The sequence below is a fragment of the Terrapene carolina genome, unplaced genomic scaffold, assembly GCF_002925995.2.
Source record: "Terrapene carolina triunguis isolate 2854851 unplaced genomic scaffold, T_m_triunguis-2.0 Scaffold675, whole genome shotgun sequence".
Lineage (NCBI taxonomy): Eukaryota > Metazoa > Chordata > Testudines > Emydidae > Terrapene > Terrapene triunguis.
Genome location: NW_020665026.1, coordinates 77,148 through 88,030, shown reverse-complemented (window position 1 = coordinate 88,030; position 10,883 = coordinate 77,148). Strand labels below are relative to the sequence as shown.

Genomic DNA, 10,883 nt, shown 5'->3' with positions numbered 1-10,883 from the left:
CCCTAGGGCAGGGGTGGGCAAACTTTTTGGCCCGAGGGCCACATCTGGGAATAGAAATTGTATGGCGGGCCTTGAATGCTCACAAAATTGGGGTTGGGGTGTGGGAGGGGATGAAGGCTCTGGTTGGGGGTGCGGGCTCCTGGGTGGGGCCAGAAATGAGGAGTTCAGGGTGTGGGAGGGGGCTCCGGGCTGGGGCAGGGAAGTGGGGTATGGGGCGGGGGTGGTGAGGGCACCAGCTAGGGGTGCAGGCTCTGGGGTGGGACTGGGGATGAGGAGCTTGGGGTGCAGGAGGGTGCTCCGGGCTGGGATTGAGGAGTTCAGAGGGCGGGAGGAGGATCAGGGCTAGGGCAGGGGGTTGGGGTGTGGGGAGAGGCTCAGGGGTGCAGGCTCATGGCGGTGCTTACCTCAAGCGGCTCCCGGAAGCAGCGGCATGTCCCTTCTCCAGCTCCTACATGGAGACGCGGCCAGGTGGCTCTGTGCACTGCCCCGTCCACAGGCACCGCCCCTGCAGCTCATATTGGCCACGGTTTGCGGCCAATGTGAGCTGCAGGGGTGGCACTTGGGGCGGGGGCAGTGTGCACAGTGGAGATCCCTGGCTGCCCCTACGTGTAGGAGCTGGAGGGGGGACATGCCGCTGCTTCCAGGTGCCGCATGGAGCAGCTCCCAACCCTGCTCCCCAGCTGGCGCACTAGAGCGGGGCAAGCCCCAGACCCTGCTCCCCAGCGGGAGCTTGAGGGCCGGATTAAAATGGCTGTTGGGCCGGATCTGGCCTGCGGGCCGTAGTTTGCCCACCCCTGCCCTAGGGGCGCTGCTCTCTGCCGTGGAGTGCAGAGGAAATGGAATTAATTGATAGACTTAACATTAACAAGTCACCGGGACCAGATGGCATTCACCCAAGAGTTCTGAAAGAACTCAAATGTGAAGTTGCGGAACTGTTAACTAAGGTTTGTAACCTGTCCCTTAAATCAGCTTCTGTACCCAATGACTGGAAGTTAGCTAATGTAACGCCAATATTTAAAAAGGGCTCTAGAGCGATTACAGACCGGTAAGTCTAACGTCTGTACCAGGCAAATTAGTCGAAACAATAGTTAAGAATAAAATTGTCCGACACATAGAGAAACATAAACTGTTGAGCAATAGTCAACATGGTTTCTGTAAAGGGAAATTGTGTCTTACTAATCCATTAGAATTCTTTGAAGGGGTTAACAAACATGTGGACAAGAGGGATCCAGTGGACATAGTGTACTTAGATTTCCAGAAAGCCTTTGACAAGGTCCCTCACTGAAGGCTCTTATGTAAATTAAGCTGCCATGGGATAAAAGGGAAGGTCCTTTCATGGATTGAGAACTGGTTAAAAGACAGGGAACAAAGGGTAGGAATTAATGGTAAATTCTCAGAATGGAGAGGGGTAACTAGTGGTGTTCCCCAAGGGTCAGTCCTCGGACCAATCCTATTCAACTTATTCATAAATGATCTGAAGAAAGGGGTAAACAGTGAGGTGGCAAAGTTTGCAGATGATACTAAACTGCTAAAGATAGTTAAGACCAAAGCAGACTGTGAAGAACTTCAAAAAGATCTCACAAAACTAAGTGATTGGGCAACAAAATGGCAAATGAAATTTAATGTGGATAAATGTAAAGTAATGCACATTGGAAAAAATAACCCCAACTATACATACAATATGATGGGGGCTAATTTAGCTACAACAAGTCAGGAAAAAGATCTTGGAGTCATCGTGGATAGTTCTCTGAAGACGTCCACGCAGTGTGCAGAGGCAGTCAAAAAAGCAAACAGGATGTTAGGAATCATTAAAAAGGGGATAGAGAATAAGACTGAGAATATATTATTGCCCTTATATAAATCGATGGTACGCCCTCACCTCGAATACTGCGTATAGATGTGGTCTCCTCATCTCAAAAAAGATATACTGGCACTAGAAAAGGTTCAGAAAAGGGCAACTAAAACGATTAAGGGTTTGGAACGGGTCCCATATGAAGAGAGATTAAAGAGGCTAGGACTCTTCAGCTTGGAAAAGAGGAGACTAAGGGGGGATATGATAGAGGTATATAAAATCATGAGGGATGTGGAGAAAGTGGATAAGGAAAAGTTATTTACGTATTCCATAATACAAGAACTAGGGGTCATCAAATGAAATTAATAGGCAGCAGGTTTAAAACAAATAAAAGGAAGTTCTTCTTCACGCAGCGCACAGTCAACTTGTGGAACTCCTTACCTGAGGAGGTTGTGAAGGCTAGGACTATAACAGAGTTTAAAAGAGAACTGGATACATTCATGGTGGTTAAGTCCATTAATGGCTATTAGCCAGGACGGGTAAGGAATGGTGTCCCTAGCCTCTGTCTGTCAGAGGGTGGAGATGGATGGCAGGAGAGAGATCACTTGATCATTGCCTGTTGGGGCACCTGGCATTGGCCACTGTCGGTAGACAGGATACTGGGCTAGATGGACCTTTGGTCTGACCCGGTACGGCCGTTCTTATGTTCTTATGATGTGGTGCAGGGAGTCTGCATATTGGCCTGTTCAATCCACTGCAGCGGGCCATGGATCGCTGGTGCCCTGGGTGTGATCATGTCGCCCTCTAATGGCCAGTGCTAGGGACTGTAACCATCTGTTACTGACTCTCTCGGTTTTGGGGCTAAAGTTTGTGAGTTCAATCCCTGCTGGTATCTCTGTGCAGGCTGCCCCCGTTCCCCGCTTGCCTGCTCCCCAGGGTGCCATAGAAACGATCGCGAGTAAATAAATGATTAAGAGCGAGGATTCCCGTAGGACGAGACTGACTGGGGCCTCTGGACTAGAGTGACCAGATAGCAAGTGTGAAAAATCGGGACGGGGGTGGGGGGTAATAGGAGCCTATGTAAGAAAAAGCCCCAAATATCAGGACTGTCCCTATAAAATCTTTGCTCTGACCCAGTACGGCTGTTCTTATGTTCTTACGACTCTTGCTTTTCTCCCAGGATGCCGTGGCCATCCAGATGGAGGAGGGACGGCTGGTGAAAATCAAAGAGGTGCTGAAGGAACTTCCATCCCCACACTACAGGTACTGTGGAGGGTGGGGGGTGACCCTCACCCCAGGGCCCCTAGGAATGAGCGTGACGTGTGAGCAAAAGCTTCAGGGGAGCCCTTGTGGGTGGCCAGGGCAGGGCTACATGGGCTCAGCCATACAAAAACCCCTTGAGTTTTGGAGATCGAAGGGCACAGGCCATGGGGGACCCAGCTCCACTTCTGCTCCCAGGCTGGCCCCTTCAGGTCAGGGCGGTGGCATTCTGGGGTGGAACACGCTTGCCTGGCCTGCCCTTATCCTGCGCTCTCCAGGCTGCCGGTCGGGGACCTTTCACCGGCTGTGGGGTGGGCTCCCCGCTGGCTGTCAGTCCCAGACTAATTTACCCCAACCGCGATATCAGTCACAACCATCTGCTGCGTCAGCAACAGTCACCTGGGTCAGCCACACACTGCCCCAGCCTCAGCCCCTTGCTCTCCGGCCCTCCCACTGCCGGAGAGCTCTGGCTGATCCCCCATGTGCTGCAGATCACACGGGGGGGCCACGTTGCCCAGCGGGGAGCTCAGGCTCTTGGCCTGCCCTCTCCTGCAGCCCGCGTAGCCCCTTCGCCCATGACCATCCAGCCAGAGCATAGGCGTGCGCAGCCTATTTCATTAGGGTGTGCACCCAGGGAGCCCCGCCCCTGCCCTAGTCCCGCCCCCATCCACTCCCTCCTACTTCCTGCCCCCTGACTTCCCCCCTCAGAACCCCCAACCCCCCCGCTCCTTGTCCCCCCCAATTACTCCCTCCTGGGACCCCTGCCCCTAACTGCCCCCCAGGACTCCACCCCCTACCTAAGCCTCCCTGCTCCTTGTCCCCTGACTACCCCCCTAGGACCCTAACCCCTACCTGTCCCCTGACTGCCCCCACCCCTTATCCAACCCCCCTGGCCCCGGACCCCTTACCATGAGATGAAGCTCCTAGCCTCACCGCGGAGCCAAACGCTGCCCCATGGGAGTGCGCAGCCCCGGCCCCCAGAGCGCTGCGCGCGGCGGCATGGCTCCAGGGGAGGGGGGAGCGTGTCTGACTCCCTGCGGAGCCCTGGCCCCCAGAGCGCTGCATGGCTCCAGGGGAGGGAGGAAGGCGGGGGAGGGGCCGGCGGCTTGCTGCGCTCGGCCGGGCGCTCCGGCCTGGGAGCGCGGACCCTGCGGCTTGCTGCACCAGGGAGTGGAGCCATTTGCCCACCCCTGCATTAGGGTGTGCCTGGGCACACCCGGTACACCCCGTGCACACGCCTATGAGTTAGAGGAGAGCCTGCAGCAGGGTTACCTAGGAGCTGTCTGGCCAAGCAGGGAGAGGAGTGGCCGGCTTCTCCGCTCTGTGGCCAGCCCCTGCAGCACGGCTGCTGATCGGGGACCTGGGGGGCTCCCCACACTTTGGCAGCATTGTCCGTTGCGCTCAGCATCAGCCCCCATCGGGGTGAGCGGGAGTTTGATCACTGGAGCAGAGCTGGGACAACGTTGAGCACAGCCTCTCTCCAGCCAGGCCTCGCCCCTCCTACCGGCCCCTGGAAAGGAGCCTACACATGTTCCAGGAGCTGAGGCTGGGTCTCCCCCGGGGTCTTGTGTCTGAGGACATGGCCCCCCTTCGACTCTCAGCTGGCTCAGGCAGAGACGTCACCGAGGCGGAGCCAGCCCACGGGGCCGAGGTCTGGATTAATAGCCGTTGGCAAGGCATTGGGAGGGAACCTGGCTCCGCTGCTGCTACTCTCTATGGGCCAGAGTCTCTCCTGTGTCAGACCTTCGCTCAGCACCGGGCTGTGGAGTGGGTCTGGCCCCATGGGTCTGCACCAGCCCTGATGCAAGTTAGAGCAGCCTAGGGTTGCTTTAACTTTTGCCACTGGGATGTGGTCCTTTAAGAGCCACTCCACAACTTCTGCCAGGGGGATTCTCCATCAGCCAGGATCCAGCTGAAGGGCTCGGGTGAAAACCAGGGGCTGTGTGTCCTGTGGATAAACAGGGCGTGCCATCTTCAGCGCCGCCAGTCCCGTACTGTGCAGGCCTGGACTCACCGCCATAGACGGGACGGTGCAGAACTAGAGGGGTCAGACAAAGGCGATGGGATGATCCAGGACCTGGAGACACTCTGCTATGAAAAGTGTTGACGAGGTCAACCCTGTTACCTGAGAGAGGGGATGAATGAGAGGGGACTGAATAGTCTAGTGGGGGTTTGGGGGCTTCCATTCGCCCAGTCTCATGACACAAGAACAAGGGACAGGCAATGACACAGGAAGATGGGAAATCCCAAACATTTTCACGCATCATGTGATCGGCCTGTGGAACTCACTGCCACAAGATGTCACTGATGCCCAGAACTCAACAAGATTCCATGGGGGATTGGTCAGGATTTGGGCAACAGGACTATCCAGAGCAGCGGTTCTCAAACTTTAACAACCTGAGGACCCCCATTTTGATTTCAGAGACCCCCCAAGCTCCCCTGCTCAGCCCCAGGCCCCGCCCCTGCCCCACCTCTTCCTGCCCTCTGCTCACTCCATCCCCCCTCCCTCTGTCTCGCTCGCTCTCCCCCACCCTCACTCACTTTCACCAGGATGGGCTAGGGGGTTGGGGTGCAGGCTCTGGGAGGGAGTTTGGGTGCAGGAGGGGGTGCGGGCGCCGGCCGAGCAGCGCTTACCTCGGGCGGCTCCCGAAAGCGACCGGCACGTCTCTCTGGTCGTGGCTCCTAGGCGGGGGGGGGGGGGGGGGGGGGGGGGGCGGGGATCTCTGTGCACGGCCTGCAGGCACTGCCCATGCAGCTCCCATTGGCCGCAGTTCCTGGCCAATGGGAGCTGCGGAGTTGGCGTTCGGGGCGGGGGCTGTGCACAGAGACCCCCTGCCCCCTCCCCGCCAGGGGCCGCAGGGACGTGTAAGCCGCTTCCGGGAGCGGCGTGGAGCCTGCCTTAGCTCCACTGGCCGCTGGACTTTTAGCACCTAACATCTCCTGTTTTCGCTTCAGTAGCCTCTGGGAGATAGAGGGCGGGGGAGGAGTTGATCAGTGGGGCCCGCGGACCCCCTGGAATACCCTCAAGGACCCCCAAGGGTCCATGGACCCCAGTTTAAGCAACGCTGCTCCAGAGCGATCACTGATCTCCGACTGTTAGAGCCCAGGGTGGGACCATGGGGGCCGATTGTCCCACAGCCACTGCTGTGTGGTGGTTACAGCTTCCCCGGCTGCACCTAGTGCTGGCCACTGTCAGAGACAGGACACTGGGCTGGATGGGTCTGATCCCGCCTGGCATTCCTGTGTGGCACCGGTCTCCAGCCCAGAATTGTGAGCATCTCCTCCTCTTGCCTTGGCTGCTGTAGGACCCTGGAGTTTCTGATGAGACATCTGGTTCACATGGCTTCCTACAGCTCCCAGACCAACATGCACGCCAGGAACCTGGCCATCGTCTGGGCCCCCAACCTGCTCAGGTGAGAGTCAGCAGGGGGAGCTGTGGGAGCCAGGGACGCCTGTTGCTTTGGTTACGCTGGGCAGGCTGAGGCAGTGTCAGAGGCAGGGAGGAGGGTCCCTGGGTGAAGGGGACCAGCCTCAGTGTCACAGAGCCTGTAGCTGGGAGGGATGGGGATGGAGGGTGACACCAACCTGGAGAAACGGAGAGCTGGGGAGGAAATGAGGCCGGGGAGAGCAGATAGGGACAGGAGAAGGGTGTGGGGGGGAGTTGGCGAGGGAAGGGGAAAGGAAACCATTTTAACAGGACATCCCCCTCTTGCCACATTCTCCCGAGACACCAACCCGTGACCCCCAAACGCCCAGGCGAGTTGCTCTGTGCTCCTCTGCCCACACGCGTGGGGTCCCCTCTAGCAGCACGCTAGCCCCAACCCAAAGCCAAAGGGTGCCCCGCTGCCTGGAATCTCTGCCCTGCGGCGGGGAACGGACAGAGTGTGAGGGGAAGAGGTGGGCTGGATCCCAGCAGCGTTCACCTTCTCAGCCATGCCTCCCCTGTCCCTCCCCTCCAGATCTAAGGACATCGAGGCCTCTGGGTTCAACGGCACGGCTGCCTTCATGGAGGTGCGGGTGCAGTCCATCGTTGTGGAGTTCATCCTCACCCACGTGGAGCAGCTCTTCAGAGACGCCCCTCTCTGCGGTAGGTCCTTTGGTGCCCTGCCCTGGCGCTGAGCTCCGGTAGCTTCACACCACCCAGGTCACCTGCCCTGTGCGGAGATGACTGGCAGGCCCTGCCGTACCTGGCTCTGCACCAGCCCAGCCCTTCTCCAGGATGCAAGAGGAGCCGTGGAGAGAGTGCCCGGGAAGGGCTGCGGTCACTGGGGCTGGAGTCCTGGCTGCGGTGATGTGTGGCGCACCTGTCCTGCTACCACTCGGAGAACACAGGGCCAGCTGGGGATGTCATAGAATCATAGAATATCAGGGTTGGAAGGGACCTCAGGAGGTCATCTAGTCCAACCCCCTGCTCAAAGCAGGACCAATCCCCAACTAATTCATCCCAGCCAGGGCTTTGTCAAGCCTGACCTTAACCTCTAAGGAAGGAGATTCCACCACCTCCCTAGGTAACCCATTCCAGTGCTTCACCACCCTCCTAGTGAAAAAGTTTTTCCTAATATCCAACCTAAACCTCCCCCACTGCAATTTGAGACCATTACTCCTTGTTCTGTCATCTGGTACCACTGAGAACAGTCTAGATCCATCCTCTCTGGAACCCCCTTTCAGGTAGTTGAAAGCAGCTATCAAATCCCCCCTTATTCTTCTCTTCTGCAGACTAAACAATCCCAGTTCCCTCAGCCTCTCCTCATAAGTCGTGTGCTCCAGCCCCCTAATCATTTTTGTTGCCCTCTGCTGGACTCTTTCCAATTTTTCCACATCCTTCTTGTAGTGTGGGTCCCAAAACTGGACACAGTTCTCCAGATGAGGCCTCACCCATGTTGAATAGAGGCGAACGATCACGTCCCTCGATCTGCTGGCAATGCCCCTACTTATACACCCCAAAATGCCATTAGCCTTCTTGGCAACTAGGGCAAACTGTCGACTCATATCCAGCTTCTCGTCCACTGTAACCCCTAGGTCCTTCTCTGCAGAACTGCTGCCTAGCCATTTCCTTCTCGACCCCAGGCAGTTAATGTGCCCAGCGATATCCTGATCGTCCCCCAGCTTTGGGGCTGGGAAAACCCTCCCCATCCATGGAGACACAGAAGCAGGGACCTGGGCGATTTTACTCAGGTCTCACCAGCCCCCTGAGCCTGGCTTTATCTTTCCATCTCTCATCTTCTCCCCTCTGCGCTGGTGGGCATGGCAAGTACCTGCCTCCTCATCTCTTCTGGTTCTGGCCCATCAGCCTCTTGAAGCAAATTGGAGGGATCCCAGAAGAGCCACTGAAGTATGAGACAATTGTAACGTGTTACTAATATTACATCAGCTGCCTAGCGGCCCCCAACAATATCAGGATCCCATCATGGCAGGTGCTGCATAGACACATAGCAAGACAGTCCCTGCCCCAAAGAGTTTGCTGGGGAAACTGAGGCACAGGGCGGGGCAGTGACTTGCCCAAAGTCACCCAGTGAGATCAGTGGCAGAGCTGGGAATAGAACACCGGTCTCCCAGAGTCTCAGCTGAGTGCTCTTGCCACTGGACCACACTGCCTCTGAGCTCATGGCGGTGTTGCCCCATTGGCCCGAGGGGGTTGCCCATATTCGGGGCCTTGTGGGGCTGTTTCCGATAGGAGGAGAGATCAGTGCTGAGGCAGGGATATTCTTTGGTGGAATCATGTTTGTTTATAGAACATGTCCACAGACTCCTGCTGCAGGAGAAACAACCAACAGCAGGGAGTTTCCTTGCTCAGAAATCCCCATGTCTGCCCCTCCAGCAGCTCTGTGCCCAAGAAGCCCTGCCTCTCTGCTTCCTCCCAAAATCACACTCACAACTGCTTCTCCTGGCTTTTTTGCCTCCAACACCCACAACCTGCAGCTGTTATCCTCAGCCCCGCTAGCCATCTGCATTAGCCCTGGCCTGGCCGTGCGGCTTAGTGCCTTGGCTGGTCGCTCCCTTTGTCTCTAGCTGGTTTTACTCCCTTAAGGGGCTGGGAGGCTCCTTCCCCTGAGCCTGAAGGCAGGCGCTTGGCTCCCATTGGCTGTGATTGTCTTTGGACCCGAGACTCCCTGCTGGCAGCCGCTGGCACCCACTCCCAGCCCCGAGAGCGCCAGCTGAATCATCCGGGTGTTTGTTTCCCCGTCCTAGGAAGTGACCGCGAGAACCTCCGGAAATCCCTCCTCCTGTCCGGCTTGGGGTTGCCAGGAGTCCACCCCGACAGCCAGACCATGTCCTACAACTTGCCCGCCATGCTGAACCAGGGAGACGGCCCACCGCAGATCCGCCCCTACCACACCATCATCGAGCTCAACGACCACAAGTACGGGCCCCGTCCCTCCCCTCCCTTCTCCGTCTGGGCTTTACCAGCTGCCTGGGTTTAATCCCCGGTTCCCTGGATGCAGATTGGTCCCCGGGAGCAGGGGTTGGAACGAGGAAATGCACCAAGCACTAGATGCTTTCACACATCATCTGTGCTCTAATGTACCTGATTCCCCAGGGGGATGGTCCCTGACCATGTATAGACTGGGGCACGCGGGAGGAGAAATGGAAATCACAGGTCTGTGCCTGCTGGGCAAATGGCTTGCGAATTGACCAGCTCTGCCTGTAGACAAGTAGCACTGACAGGCTCCATTCACTAGGGGGTGACAGTGAATATACACACACATGTTCCCATGCACACACCATGAAAGGGTCAGAGATACACAGGAGCTGGACTAACACAGCCCACAAGGGAGCACCCGCAGAGCACCCGCACAGACCGTGACGGAGAGTTCTGACGTGTCCCATTCAACAGGGCCCAGTGGTGCAAGCACCCCCACACCCTGCAGACACGGGCTCCCTCCGCACTGGAGCCCCCTGCCTGTGCGTGCCGGTCTAACCTCTGCCATTCTTCACAGAAGAAAAGGCTCCTTGAAGGTAAAGAAATGGAGGTCGATCTTCAACCTGGGCAGATCCAGCAATGACTCCAAACGCAAGCTGGCCAAGGCAGAGGAGAAAGGTACGGGGTGGGGAGGAAGAGACCCGAGGAAGGAAACGGCAGGCTAGAAGAATGGAGAATGAGGGGTTAATTGGATCTGGCTTTCTGGGGGCTCTTCCCTTCCTTGCTGGTTCTGTTCGCGCTCCCCAGGCAACTGCTGGACTTTCCACAAGGGCCTTTCCCATGATGACTGGCCTCTGCTATCAGGAATAGCCCTGCCTGGAACTCGGAGTGTCCATCCCATGGGAAATCCCCACATTTTGGAATCTCCTTCTGTCCGAACAAAAAGCTGAAATTTCAAAATTCCCCACAAACCAAAATGTCTGGAAAAAAATTGGTTTGGAAATATCCAAGCGGTTCTTTCTGATAAGGTGAAAGCGCTTATTTCAGTGTTATAATAATGCAAAGCAATGCAATAGAATGCAATGCAATATGATGCAATAGAATGCAATGCAATGCAAAGCAATACAATGCAATAGAATACAATACGATGCAATAGAATACAATAGAATTCAATGCAATGCAATTAAAACGATAAAGTCTAAACGAAACATTTTGATAATTTTTCATCCAACACTTGGAGGAAATCGATATGGTCCCCAGAGTTTGTGTGTGTGCATGTTGGGGGCGGGAGGGTCCTCTGCAGAGTTCTGGGTCTGTGAGGTGCAGTGGGGAGGGGTGGTCCAGGCGGGGTCCCATTTTGCCCCCTCTCCCACTCAGTCCAGCAATCCCTACTTTGGCTGCTTCTGCAGCTGCTCCTACTAGCCGGTGTCTCAGGCCAGGTCTATGCTTAAAAACTAGATTGACCCAGCT

The 10,883-nt window shown here is 56.4% G+C and overlaps 1 protein-coding gene across 1 annotated transcript in view; it reads left to right on the top strand.

The window, feature by feature from the left end:
* The window catches only part of ARHGAP30 (Rho GTPase activating protein 30), a 47,796-nt gene that overhangs the window by 19,912 nt on the left and 17,001 nt on the right, over positions 1–10,883 (top strand). The window contains exons 4-8 of the mRNA XM_026659778.1: positions 2,973–3,055; positions 6,358–6,465; positions 7,012–7,139; positions 9,242–9,413; positions 9,994–10,091. Coding sequence (XP_026515563.1) covers positions 2,973–3,055; positions 6,358–6,465; positions 7,012–7,139; positions 9,242–9,413; positions 9,994–10,091 — 589 coding nt within the window. The remainder of the gene's footprint in view (positions 1–2,972; positions 3,056–6,357; positions 6,466–7,011; positions 7,140–9,241; positions 9,414–9,993; positions 10,092–10,883) is intronic.